This window comes from Nesoenas mayeri, assembly GCF_963082525.1.
Source record: "Nesoenas mayeri genome assembly, chromosome: 3".
Classification (NCBI taxonomy): domain Eukaryota; kingdom Metazoa; phylum Chordata; class Aves; order Columbiformes; family Columbidae; genus Nesoenas; species Nesoenas mayeri.
The window spans coordinates 57897035-57909264 of NC_137544.1; the positions used below are offsets into that span (position 1 = coordinate 57897035).

The 12230-nt window shown below is 39.3% G+C and overlaps 1 protein-coding gene across 3 annotated transcripts in view; it reads left to right on the forward strand.

Annotated features, from left to right (window-relative positions):
• The window catches only part of AKAP7 (A-kinase anchoring protein 7), an 89756-nt gene that overhangs the window by 34307 nt on the left and 43219 nt on the right, over positions 1–12230 (forward strand). For all 3 annotated transcript variants that reach the window (XR_013922030.1, XM_080342978.1, XM_080342977.1), the window contains exon 7: positions 3740–3884. Coding sequence is in view for 2 of the 3 variants with exons in the window: in XM_080342978.1 (XP_080199104.1) it covers positions 3740–3884 (145 nt within the window). In the remaining variant the exon portion in view is untranslated. The remainder of the gene's footprint in view (positions 1–3739; positions 3885–12230) is intronic.

Consider the following 12230-nt stretch of genomic DNA (forward strand, 5'->3'; position numbering starts at 1 on the left):
CCTCACCACAGACGGGCAGCTCGTCCTGGCTGCCGCGTCTTCTTGCAGCCCCAAAATTGTATTTTGTCCCACTTTCCCCTCCGCCGCCAGGTGCTCCTTGCTCCCTGCGCTCAGGCCCCACCCCGCCGCCGGATCCTGTCAGGAGGGCGCTGCACTGTGGCGCCGCGGCCGCCATCCCGGCCCCGCCGCGCCGCCCTTCACCAGCCCCCCGGTGCCCCCGCAGCCGGGGCTCCCCGCCGCCCTCTCCCCGCAGCAAGTGCCTGCAGCTGTGCGGGGAATGGAACTTCAACCTTACTGACGCCTTCCCGGCGAAATGGGAGCTATCCTCTTCTCGGAGCTCAAGCTTCTCCCCCCGGCCCCTGTTCCGTGCCGAGCGGCGGCTTGCTACCTCCTTCCCCGGCTTCCTCGGAGAGCCGCGCCGAGAGGGAGGAGCCCCCCGAGCAGCCCAGCTCTCGGGCCGGCAAGGGATGCCAAGCATCTGCTCCCATGTGGCATCTTCATGACCTGCCCCTGCACTGCCTTTTGGTGCTCCAGCAGGACTCACAGCTCACCTCTTTCGCATATTGCGGCTTCTGCAGTTCACTTAATGAGCTACTTCGAGCAGCTGTAAATGAATCTTCATGTGCAGCCCTCGCCTTCAGAGAGCTGGACGTGTGATGATGGGAGCTGGGTGTTTTGGCTGTGGGGTCTGGCACATGGAAGCTGAAGCTGCTTGGGCAGGGTGTTGGGGCAGATGCTGCCTGCTGACAGCAGCCATGGGGACTCCAGCCACCTGGAGAGTTTAACTGCAGGCTGGGAGTGGCAGGCTGCACTTTCCCACCTGCATACAGAGGAGGCACAGAGACTTAACTGATGTGACAGGGCTCCCAAATGCTCCCTGCATGGTGCCCTGCCAGTCTTGCAAAAGCTGCACTTGCAGTGCCTCTCCAGGCCTACATTATACAGCCATGTCCCATTCATTCATAAGAATGATTCCTCAAGAGGCAGGTGTCTTCCTCTTTCCAAGCGCCAAACACTTCAAAATGGCCTCTGAAGAACTCTTGTTTCTCACTCTCTCCCAATTATATAATATCTTTATAATCAGCATCTGTAACTGTCCCATGTGGAAATAACTCCTCTCTTTCATCTCTACCGTTCCAGAACCTTTCAATTAAGAAATGAACCGTGACCTTCCCATGCACCTGTATTGTTTCATCTTTTCACATTTCAATACAAACAGCGCTCCAGGGATTGCTCCAAGTTACTAAAAATATCAGTTTTCCCATGGCTTCTTTTCCAAATATCTTTTAGTAGCACATCACAAGCATAACTCAAATCCTGAGCATTCAACATTTGATTCACACCTTACTGATCTGTTTTTGACAAGCAACATCCCAGCCTTTTGTAAATGCTATTTCTTTATTGGAGCATGAAGTGGTGATTTTGATATTTTCCTCGTTTTGTTCCATGAGTACTCAAGGCTTCACATTTTGACAAGTGTTCTCCTGGTTGAAAAGGACTTTTAAAATACTGATTGATGTCTAAATATATTTCAAAGAACTGTCAGCCAAAAAGCAAAGAATGATGTTTTAATTTCAAAATAACCTTAGTACATAAGGACTAATCGAGCTCTGGAATATCAAATTTTAAATAATGACAGTGAAACTGGAACAAATGAAGTCTCCCAAGGAGGTCACATACCTGAAATGAAAAGTGTCCACCACTAGATGTCATCGTTTCAGAGATTAAGGAAATGGAAAGACATTTCTGGCCTTCACTAAATTAGGCTTTAGAGAACCAAATGTGCAGGTACTTACTCAAGCAAAGTGCTTTTGAAATCAATAATTTTGTCCTTAAGTAAAAGCTCAGTAGACATACCAACACTGAGCTCATCTTGCATATGAGTAACTGTAAATGAAGCATCACAGGAAAAGCATGAGCATGGTGCTCAGATGAACGTATACAGTGTAAGCGTGTGAGGAAGGAAGCAGCCCCTGGCCCCTTTAGGGTGTCTGGTGAGGGATCTTTTCAGTGCAGAAGGGGATAATAAAAAAAGGAGGAAGTCCGAAACAACACTTAGAGAGACACAAACCTGACCAACATATGATAAGGGAGGCAGTAGCAAGAGGCTGATAAGGGCATGTGGAGTGTGGGGATGTTTATTTCAGTATGATTATCTGCTTGAGGACCTTGTCAAATGAGATGGTAAGGGAAAGGTGGAAGCCATAAACAAAATATACAGAGACACAAGCCTGTCAAATATAGCAGACAAAAACCAAGAAACAAACCTCATCAGTCACACTAATTGATGGGCTGTCAAGAAACCTCAGGCAAACTGGGACTTTGCAGCTGTTGGGGATGTAAAGCTGAGAGTCCAGGGTGTTGGGGCGGGGAAGACTGCGCAAATGGATGGGAGATGTGCAGTGGAAGGGGATGGGGAGGAACAGGGGAGGAGTGGACAGAATGGGGTGCAAAAGATGCCAGTTGTGTGTAAAACGGGGCTGGTGGGTGTACTTGTCTGACTGAGCTGGTGTACTGGGTGCTGGCTGTTGGGGGCAAATGTCTGGATCTTTCCCAAACTGTGTGTATATGAGGGCTGCAGGTGTTTACTACCAAAGCTCAAGCTGGACCAGTCAGCAATTGGGATGCCCATGGGGTGGTTGGGAGGGCCTGGGAGCTGGGCTGGGGTGCCAGCCAGACAGAGGGGCCATGACAGTGCTTGGAGAGTGCACAAATGTGTGTGTGTCTGTAAACCTGGAGAGGATGATGTGCACACCTGCAGCAGTCACCTTCTGTCTCTGCCAGGGACTGGTCTGCACTTGTGTCTCGTGTGAGCCCTGCATGCAGGTGCTGTTGAAGGCAGCAGCTTAGCTTGTCTGTGGCAGCCTGTCTAGCCACCATGTCCATGTCCTCTGAGCATGTGTGTGTGTCTCTGGGACGTGAAAGTAGCAGGTACATCCATCAGAGACCCTGGGTCCCCGGGCCACTGGGCTGGGCTGGAGCTGCTGGAGGCAGCGGTCACTGCTAACGTCCCTTAGCATATAGTAATGATTTTTAAAAAGCAAAGAGCATTATTTTGAGTTAGATTGAAGGAGAAAATATTAGATTTCTACAGAGATCATCTATTTTTATTGAAAATATAATGGAGTGAGAAATTCTAAACTCTTACAATAACTACTGAAATGAGGTTTTCTGAAAACAGCCTAGTAGGATATTTATGTTTCACTTCATATATGCAAAACAACATAATGATAATGATATTATAAATTACTATAAGTTTTTAGATTTGCTGAGGTAAAAAGCCTAGTGCTAGTTAAATAGAACAACATTTTACTGTTTGGTGATTCTAAAGGCCCAGAAAACTGCCCTTGACAAACATTTGAGATTCTTCCTTGTAGTAGCATGCCCAGTGATGACAGCAAGAATAATTTCCAGTTACATGTTCCATTAAGACTGTGGCGCACCATTGGAAGTTAAAGCAGTTGGAGCATTGTGTATGTCGATTTGTGTGCTACAGGACTGAAGAGGGAGGGATAGAAAGGAGGTGTCATGACACTTTTATTTCCTTGTTTAAGTTCTGCAGCAGATAGTGCTTGACTAAAACAGAATGGGCACATTATTGTTTTGTATTCTTTTTGCATCTTGAAGTAGTTTTCCATTCTAAGTATACCTGTGGTTAAAATTAAAGCTGTAGGAATTAAATATGAAAATTAGGTCTCCTAGTAGAATGCCTAATTGAATTTTATGTTGCTATTTAAAGGTGAAAAAAATTGACTCAAGCCTGTATGAAGATTTTAAAAGCCATTATTTTGGAGATGAAATCCTGCACCGCCTAGATCTTTGCTCCATGTTGAAAAAAAAGCAGCCAAATGGTTACTACTACTGTGAGTCCTCTATTGTTTTTGGTAAGTCTGTCTTAATTTTTCTGTTATTAATATATCAGTTTTGTTTGCAAATTATGTGCCTGAGAAGCCATTTTTTTCTGGAGTGTATGTTACATGATTCTGATAGCAACATCCATGGAGTCTGATGGAAGGCTGTCCTTCAATCCTGGCTCTCCAGGAACATCGTGCAGTGCTACAGTTCATGTTCAACTGTCCGTCTCCAGAACCCAGTTCCATTTCTCATTCTAAAATGAGTGTTTAAATCAGTGAGATTTTTCACTCTCCAGAGCTGCTCATCTCTCCGATGGCTCTTAAAAGAGCCTGTGTGACTAAGTTAGATTCGACGCAGTGAGTATAGATGAGTAAAGCTAAGCGAAATGTCTCTGGTTTGGCAGAGATGTGACCTTACTTGGACTGTACTCATACAGAGAGAATTTCAGTGGTACAACAGATTTCATAATATCTGTTCAGAATACCATCAAGACTTTAGACATTGCATGGACACCTTGCTTAGATCATTGCAATGCTAGAAATCACAGCTTCACATCCCTATGATTAATATTCTAGGCTTGTCTTCTCATTTCTGCCACAAGTCGTGTATGGCTGGAGCTTCAGGTGGTACACATGGATGGTCTATAGACTAAGAGACTATAGGATAATGGCTTGTACAATAAACCTCTCTGTGATGAGTAGTTCCCAGTAACTGATTGTGGATTTGGGGCTGCTATTGGTCATATTAAGAACATGAGTTAAAACACTGTAAGTGGAATAACTAGAGAATGTTGAGGTTTTTTTCTTAACTGCAGTCACCCCTTTTAATGCAGGAATGTACTGTGTGATGTGTTGGGAATATCTTTAAAAATACCATTCCTGCACCTGCAGATCTTTAAGAAATCAGATGGCATGGGAAGGTGGTCACGTAGCAATACATCAAAACACAAAGTTTTTTATAGTGATTGATTTTTCCACCTGTCCTAATTAGACTGATTCTTTATATATGTCATGTTAGAGGTGATTCTCAAAAGCCAGGTTTATAGCAGGGAACAGGTCATGGTCTTTGGAGGTCAGTCTATATTTTTTCGTCTTTGTACTGGTACAGCTTGCGTTTTATTGTTTGGGGATTATTTTTTTTTTCTGCAGTCATGTCAAAGGTTGAATGTGGTGGTATTGGAAGACGTGCGGCACTGAAATTCATACTAGAAGTTCATGTGTTGACTTAACTTTGTATTTTTTCTTTAGAAATAGAAATTTAGAAATAGAGCAAAATTCTATAGGGCATGTTGTTAATGAGCAGTAGCTCCTTCTCAACAAGAATATGGATGACAGTCTTAATAAATTTTAATAAAGTGAAGTCTTAACTTTCACCTACTTAAGGAAAAGAGAACATCTGTTCTTGTATGGATCCTCCAGTAATAGGAAAGAAACATGAAAAACCTTTTACAAGGAGCCTCAACAACAAAAGGCTGACTTAAAGACTACGATAAATTTGCTCTCATGTTCTCATATACCTTACAATATTTTCTGGATTTCTGGTAATAAGCAGAAATGTAAAAAAGAAAAGGCAAAAAAGTGACCGGAATACATTCCAGCAAGCAAATTTTTCTGCGGCTCTAATGTTTTCCACTCCAAAGCATTCTAGTCTTCGTAATGAAAATATTCGTGACTGAGGAATGATCATATCCTCGGAAAGAAAGAACAAAACATGCAACATCAGGGAAATCTTCCAAGACTGTTGCCATCCCAACTAGCTGAATAGAAACATCTTCACTGGAATCTTTCCTTGTGTGGACAGTTTTAAAAGAAATCTCCATCTTCATCCTTAAGTAATAAGGAATCTCAAAAAGAACGAAACTTATGTTTGATATAAAGATACATTCTTAGGGACTAAGAAATCTTGAAAAGATAAAAACTTCTGTTTCTTATGAAGATACATTGCTATGTACTAAGAAATCTCAAGAAGACAAAGACTTTATGGAGGTACCGTGTTCATCCCAAATTTCTGCAAAACCTTTAAAGCTATGATGAACATAAAACAAAAGGAAAACTTCTGATCCAGACACCTCTTATAGGTGAGCTAATTTTGATGGAAAGATCCAACTTTCAAAGGCTTATAATTGACAGGAATACGTGTGAATAATGCATTACACTCGTTATTTCCTAAGCACATAGTGTTTTTTTCTTAATAATGAAAACTATACTTGGTTAACAGGCAGGTTATACCTCATTATACTTGGTACTTCATCTGCAGTTTTTCGAATGCTTTTCAAGATCTGGATTGTTTTATTCTTAATGCTATAAAACCAGCATTATGTTGGAGACGAAGGGTGTTCATGGACAGTTATTACTGCTCCTAAATTCCTCTTGTTTGGACTAGTTTTACATGTATGCCACTATTAAGATTTAGTGCTGGCTCCAGAATTCTGTGTAGGGCCTTGGTGACTGCTTGGTTTTTACCTTGTCGGAACTTGTTTCCCTGTGTGACAGCATTACTGTTGGAAGTGCTCAGTGGTCTTGAGCACTCTTTTGAGGACTTATGATTAAATACTTATACAATACTTTAAACATGTCGGGCACTTTGAAAATGCTGATTGCTGTTGATGTTATTGTTTGCACTTAGGGCCGTCTTTATTTAGCTTAGGTAGACTGTTAGAGAATAAATCAAAAGCAGTGCAGGGGAAAAAAAGTGTAGGATGTCTGTTTAAACTAGTGGCAACCCTATTGCAAAATACAGACCAGTCAAAATTAAAGTGACTTATATTTATACATATCTATCTGTCCATCTAAATCTATTATCATATTTATTACCTCGTGTTATGCATGTCTCGTAGTTATATCTGTGTATATATCTGTATATCTAGTTTCTTCTGTACATGTTTGTACATTCAAATATTATTTATGTGCATACAAATGCTTAGAGAAAGAGAAATTTTAAGATAATTTAACGTGTAAAATTTTTCATTTGCTTGAAATTGAGGCTCCACTATTCACAAATATACTTCAGAATATTTTGGAATATGTATCTGATTAAGGATTTTAGTAAATAACTTGTTACAAGTAAAAGCTGTTTAGTAGTATATTTAGTATATATTGACAGTGTTTTTTCCCAAACATTTGTTTAATCTCTCTTCTTGAACTTGTCTTATTACTGACATCGCAGAATGCTAAAATGAGGCAGTCAGTCTTTCAGCTGTCTTTGGAATATGAGTCCCATTAAATGGTTTATAACAGCAGTCAATCAACTGCTGTTCAAAGAAAGAATCAGATGCTTGTTTGGCTTCAACTCAATCCTGCTATGACAATGCGTAAAGACTTCATGGCAAGTGTCATTTTCACAATCTGAACAGAATTCTCCTCTGAATTATTTTTACATGAGTACTACATCTGGCTTTCTCTAGCCATAGTATTTGATTTGATGTTCTTCACTGATACCACATTAAGAAAATGTAATATTGTTATCTCCACTTTTCTCAGTCCTTTATGAACATAGATGCATCTTGCCCAAATACATGCATTTCATTTTTTTTGTTTGGTACCTGTTAATATGTATTTATCTAAAGCCAAGAGGTGAAGGAAAATAGCTATATTGGAACAGTATTTAAATTACTTAATTTTTTTTATTTAAGAGAAGACAAAATTGTATTTTAATGAATTTTGAAAAACATATTTTAATATGTTTTAAAATGTGATTTCAATAGGATTTTTAGTAACTATAGGTAGCTAGGACTTTAAAATAAAGGAGGGAGTTAATGCAGTTCTCTTAATACATGAGAAATAGTGAAAACTGAAAATTGCCTAATGCAGACAAAACACTGTATCCAGCTCTAGTTCCTTCTGTGTACTCAAGCAGTTATCTTCTTTCTCTGAAGTGCACAGAAAATAGAAAACCGGTATTTACTTTTTGTTACCTAGAGTTTGGGTCAATCATGAGTGTTATGCATAATAATAAGATGAAAAAGTCTAGAAAGGGCTCAGAACTAATGCTAGAAACAGAAATCCATACACAACACAGGATTGCATGCTACTATGGCTGACAGGTTCAACAACACGTCAGCTTCACAGCTGTGCATTTTAAAAGCACGTTTGAAAATATGGGAAGCATAAAAGCACGATAAGAATAAAGGCCGAGTGCCCAGCAGGGAAACTGGCTGGGACACTGTGTTACAGAGCAGCATCCACTATGTTCAGCAGGGCCTGCAGACATCTGCACCAGAAGATTTCTCTGCATCTTCATGCCAGGCCCACAGGTTGTGTTCTCAGGAGTTAAAGTTTGACATGACAGTGATGATAATTTTGAAGCTTTACCCTCAAAGCAGAGTTCAGTTTATTCTTTAAAACAGACAAACCATCTAGCTAACAAAGTGTCCTCCTTCAGACCACCTGCCTCACGACAGCTGCTGTATGCCACCTCAAATCCCACAGAAGACCAGGGAATGCTGGAATGAGTTGAGCTTCTCAAGATATAGCCCTTCACCCGAACAACTGATCAGTTCCTCATCTCATGGTGAAAATGTTCAGTAGACCCTCTGGCCATCACGGAAGCATTATGTAAATCTTCTTATGTTAAATATGTCTTTAGCATTAAGTATTTCAAACATTTTCAGTATCCATTCATTAAGATTTTTGTAGACTTGTTTCAAACAATATGTTTTCTAATATAAAATGAGATTATATTCACATTATGAACAGAACACCTTACAAATAAAATTTATTCTTGCAGATTGCTGCTGTTAGGCTAGTTGAATCTTTTAAGTAACTTTTTAGTTACTTAAACTTTAATAGTCTTGATTTAGGATTTAGTGGGGCAGTTTATGCTTCTGTGTACACATACGCAGGTACGTCGCAAGAAGAGCCAGAGGCCATGAATGCATTGGAGAGAGCAAATTTTATTTTAGTTACCTATGTATTGGGTGATCTCCAAAGCAGCACATAAGCTCCCAGGCACAGGTGACAGAGGCGGGGACACAGGCGCTGGTCAGTTCAGCGCTGCTGGAAGATCACTGGGCCTGCTGAGCTCACCTGTATTTCAAGGCTTCAGGCAGGCGCAGCCTCCCACTCTTTCTCACAACAAAGCAGGAATCTCGGACATAGTGATAAAGTGGCTAAAGTTTCTCACAGGCCTATGTTATCTAACACAGAGGTTCTACTCATCAAGCACACAAGGTCAGTCAAACAATTAGTGTGATGTATGTGCTTTTTCTACAGACAGGTGCAAGTCACTTGAGCATATTTACATTTAACTAATCTCCTCACCAAATCTTCCGCTATATCCCCATACAGCTTCCACATTACATTTGACAATGTCAGCCAGGCAGTTGCTCAAAACCCATGTCTCAAACAAAGAACAAGATGCTTTTAGTGGTACCTTGTGTAAGAGCTCTCCAGACTGAAGATAGGTTTGTCAGCAATAGGTTTTGGGGATACCCATCAAGGAGAAGGAATCAGAAGAAAGAAGAATAGAAGAAAAGACTCGTCTGTACCTAAACCAGAAAATAAATATTATAATGTCACTTTATGAACTCAAAATGATGCTGAGAAGAAATAGAAGACTGAAAATAGAAGAACTGGAAACCACTTGGTAGTCAGATAGATGGTCAGATCCCTTGGTTTGCTGATTTTAAAAAATGCACTTATAGTGTCAAGCAAAAAATATAGTAATATTTCACGTTCATCATTAAGGAAGAAGAGGATTCATATGTAGTCTGCAGTATGAAGTTTGCCCAGTTTGTCTGAAATCTTTTTAAAGTAGCACAGGCTTAAATGAAAAGAAAGACTGCCCTTTGGCTCCTTTAGATACTCTTCTGCTTCTGTTGCATGCAGATGGTTTGACCCAAACGTGATTCATTTTATTCATACAGCAATTAAATATTTTCTCACAGTGGAAACAGCAATGATAACCAAATAAATGCCCTTTTGATTGTCCAGATCCTACATCTTCCAAAATAACTTTTATCACGTGTTCGTTTCTTTTCTTTTCCTTCTTACTCACGTGACAGTGAATCACTTCTTCTAAAATAATAATAATTCTTTGATTTTATCCGTTATCTGTCATTTGCCCTTCTTTCTTCTTTTTCTGTAATTTCAAAACACTCCTAAGTCTGTTTCTTTCGGTCCTTAATGCTTCTCTCCTTGCTAGTCTGTTTGCAGGCTAGCTTCTACCTTCTCCACTCTATTACGTTGTGAGTAATCACTCTTGAGTTTCTCATGTATCTATGGCACTCTTCCTAAATTCTAATTAATAATATGGCAGGCATACTGCTTTTGGATAAAAATGTCTTGGGCATCTTCCCACGGGCTATTTCTTCACATTGGAAATTAGTAATTAATTCACTGTTTGTGATGAGTTTGTCCACAGCTGCTGCAATTTTGTGCATGCAGTGTGCTAAATGACTCTTTGCCTACATAAAAAGCAACAGGTATTGTGTGCTAATCAGTAAAGTCTTTCTCTAAAGCACTGTTTCTTAGCAGGGTAATGTGGTGGAATATTGACTTAGAAAAACGATTCTTTCAAACATGGCAGAGAAACACACACATTTTAGTCACAAACATAGAAGCCGGACTCTTTATGGACAGGGAATAGAAAGTGGCAATCCAGTGTTTTTGTACCCGCGTCAAATATTTCCCATTCACTACTGAGAACAGTGGTGGTCCCCTAGTGATTCCTTTTCGCTGGTCTTACATTAAAATTTGATGGATATTCTCTAGTGACATATCTCATCTTGTATTGCTGTGTTGGGCAGTTTCTTTTGTATTTGGTAATTTTCTGCTACTGAAACATTGACCATTAGTATAGCATTTTTCATGAGGAGAGAGCATTTTTGTATTAATTTTGTAATACCAGTTATATCTTAGAAGCTATATTGAGAAATTCTATGTGTGGACAAGGAGGAGAACAAGCTGATTGAGAGGGAAATAACCAATGTAAATATGTTTTGAAAGTGGAAATTTTAGTTTCAGAATGGTATTTCATTGCTTTGAGGACAAATTCCAATGTCCCTGACTTTGAGCTTTAATGTTGGCAAACGTGTAACAAACTTTTCATTAGAAAGTGATAGGGAGTTTTGAAGACAGGAACATGGTGTTTAGTATTCAATCATGCGTCTCCTAATACTGAAAGTAAGTAAAACCTCATCATCATCTTCCTTGATTCTGTGATTCATGATTCTGTGATTATGTGGTATTTGCTTTATTGTACGGGATCATTTTTTGCAATTTTCTTTAAAAAATATCATAATGTAATTCTGTTCTAAAGGCTATTGTCCTTTTATTTTTCCACAAAACGGTATTTGAAGTAGTAATGCTGTTATGCTGTTCATGTCAGAGCTGTTATCAGTAGTTGAAAATAAGTGAAAATAATATTTTCCACCAATGACTTTCAAAAACATGTTTACACAATAGGATAAAACCAATAAATCTGACGGGAAAACACAAAAGCACAATTGATATCAGTAAGAATGTGATTCGTGACTGAAAATGTAGTTGAGTATGTAAAAAAGGCAGAATTCATTTTTCACAACATAACATAGTGCATTATGAAATACAATATAATAATGTCCAGCACCTTTTTTGTATCTTAAGTATTTGTGCTTTAAAGACGTTTTTCCTCAAGCAGACTCTGGCATCCAAACAACTAACTTATTCCTAAATTTAATATATTAAAAATACATTGAAAATATGTAAAACATTAATTTCAACATATGTTCCTTGCAAAAAGTAATCAGACCACCTAGATGAGGAGTAAATTGAATATGTAATAGTGTTTCACTGAACAGATCAGTAAAAGATAGTTACATTTTATTCTTAAAATTCTCCTAGCTAGGAGATTGCTTTCTTTGATATGTGTTTATTGTATAGTCTTAATATCAAACAGAAGGTATGTTTGATGTACCATAATTGAACTAAGCTCTTCTGCAGTTCCCATGAGGAGTGTTTTTCAGTAGTTCAAAGGACATCGAGTGAAAGGAAAACCAATTTCCCATTGTTCAAATGCCAACTGTTTTCCAATTGTTGATGGTTAGTGCAGACCCAAAGAGCTTATCCCTTGTGCTGCCTGGTTACACACAGAGAGTCTACTGAACTGCCAGCTAATCTCTGGGAGGTGTTCTGAAGTAAGACATGGTTGCTGGTCAAGTAGAGATCAATACTGCAGGAGAAATACAAACACAGACATAAAAATTGAGTTGTTGAGGAAAAGGGCTTTGTTTTGCTTAATACTGCAACTTAGATTTCTCTTTCAGAACAGTACTTGGCAATGAATAGAAACAGGTGATAATTTCATTTCCAGTAGTTCTCTACATAAAATGTTTTTTGCTATTTGTAAAAGTAGTTTCTTTTCAGTGGAAATCATTTCAAGATAAAATGTGGCAGATT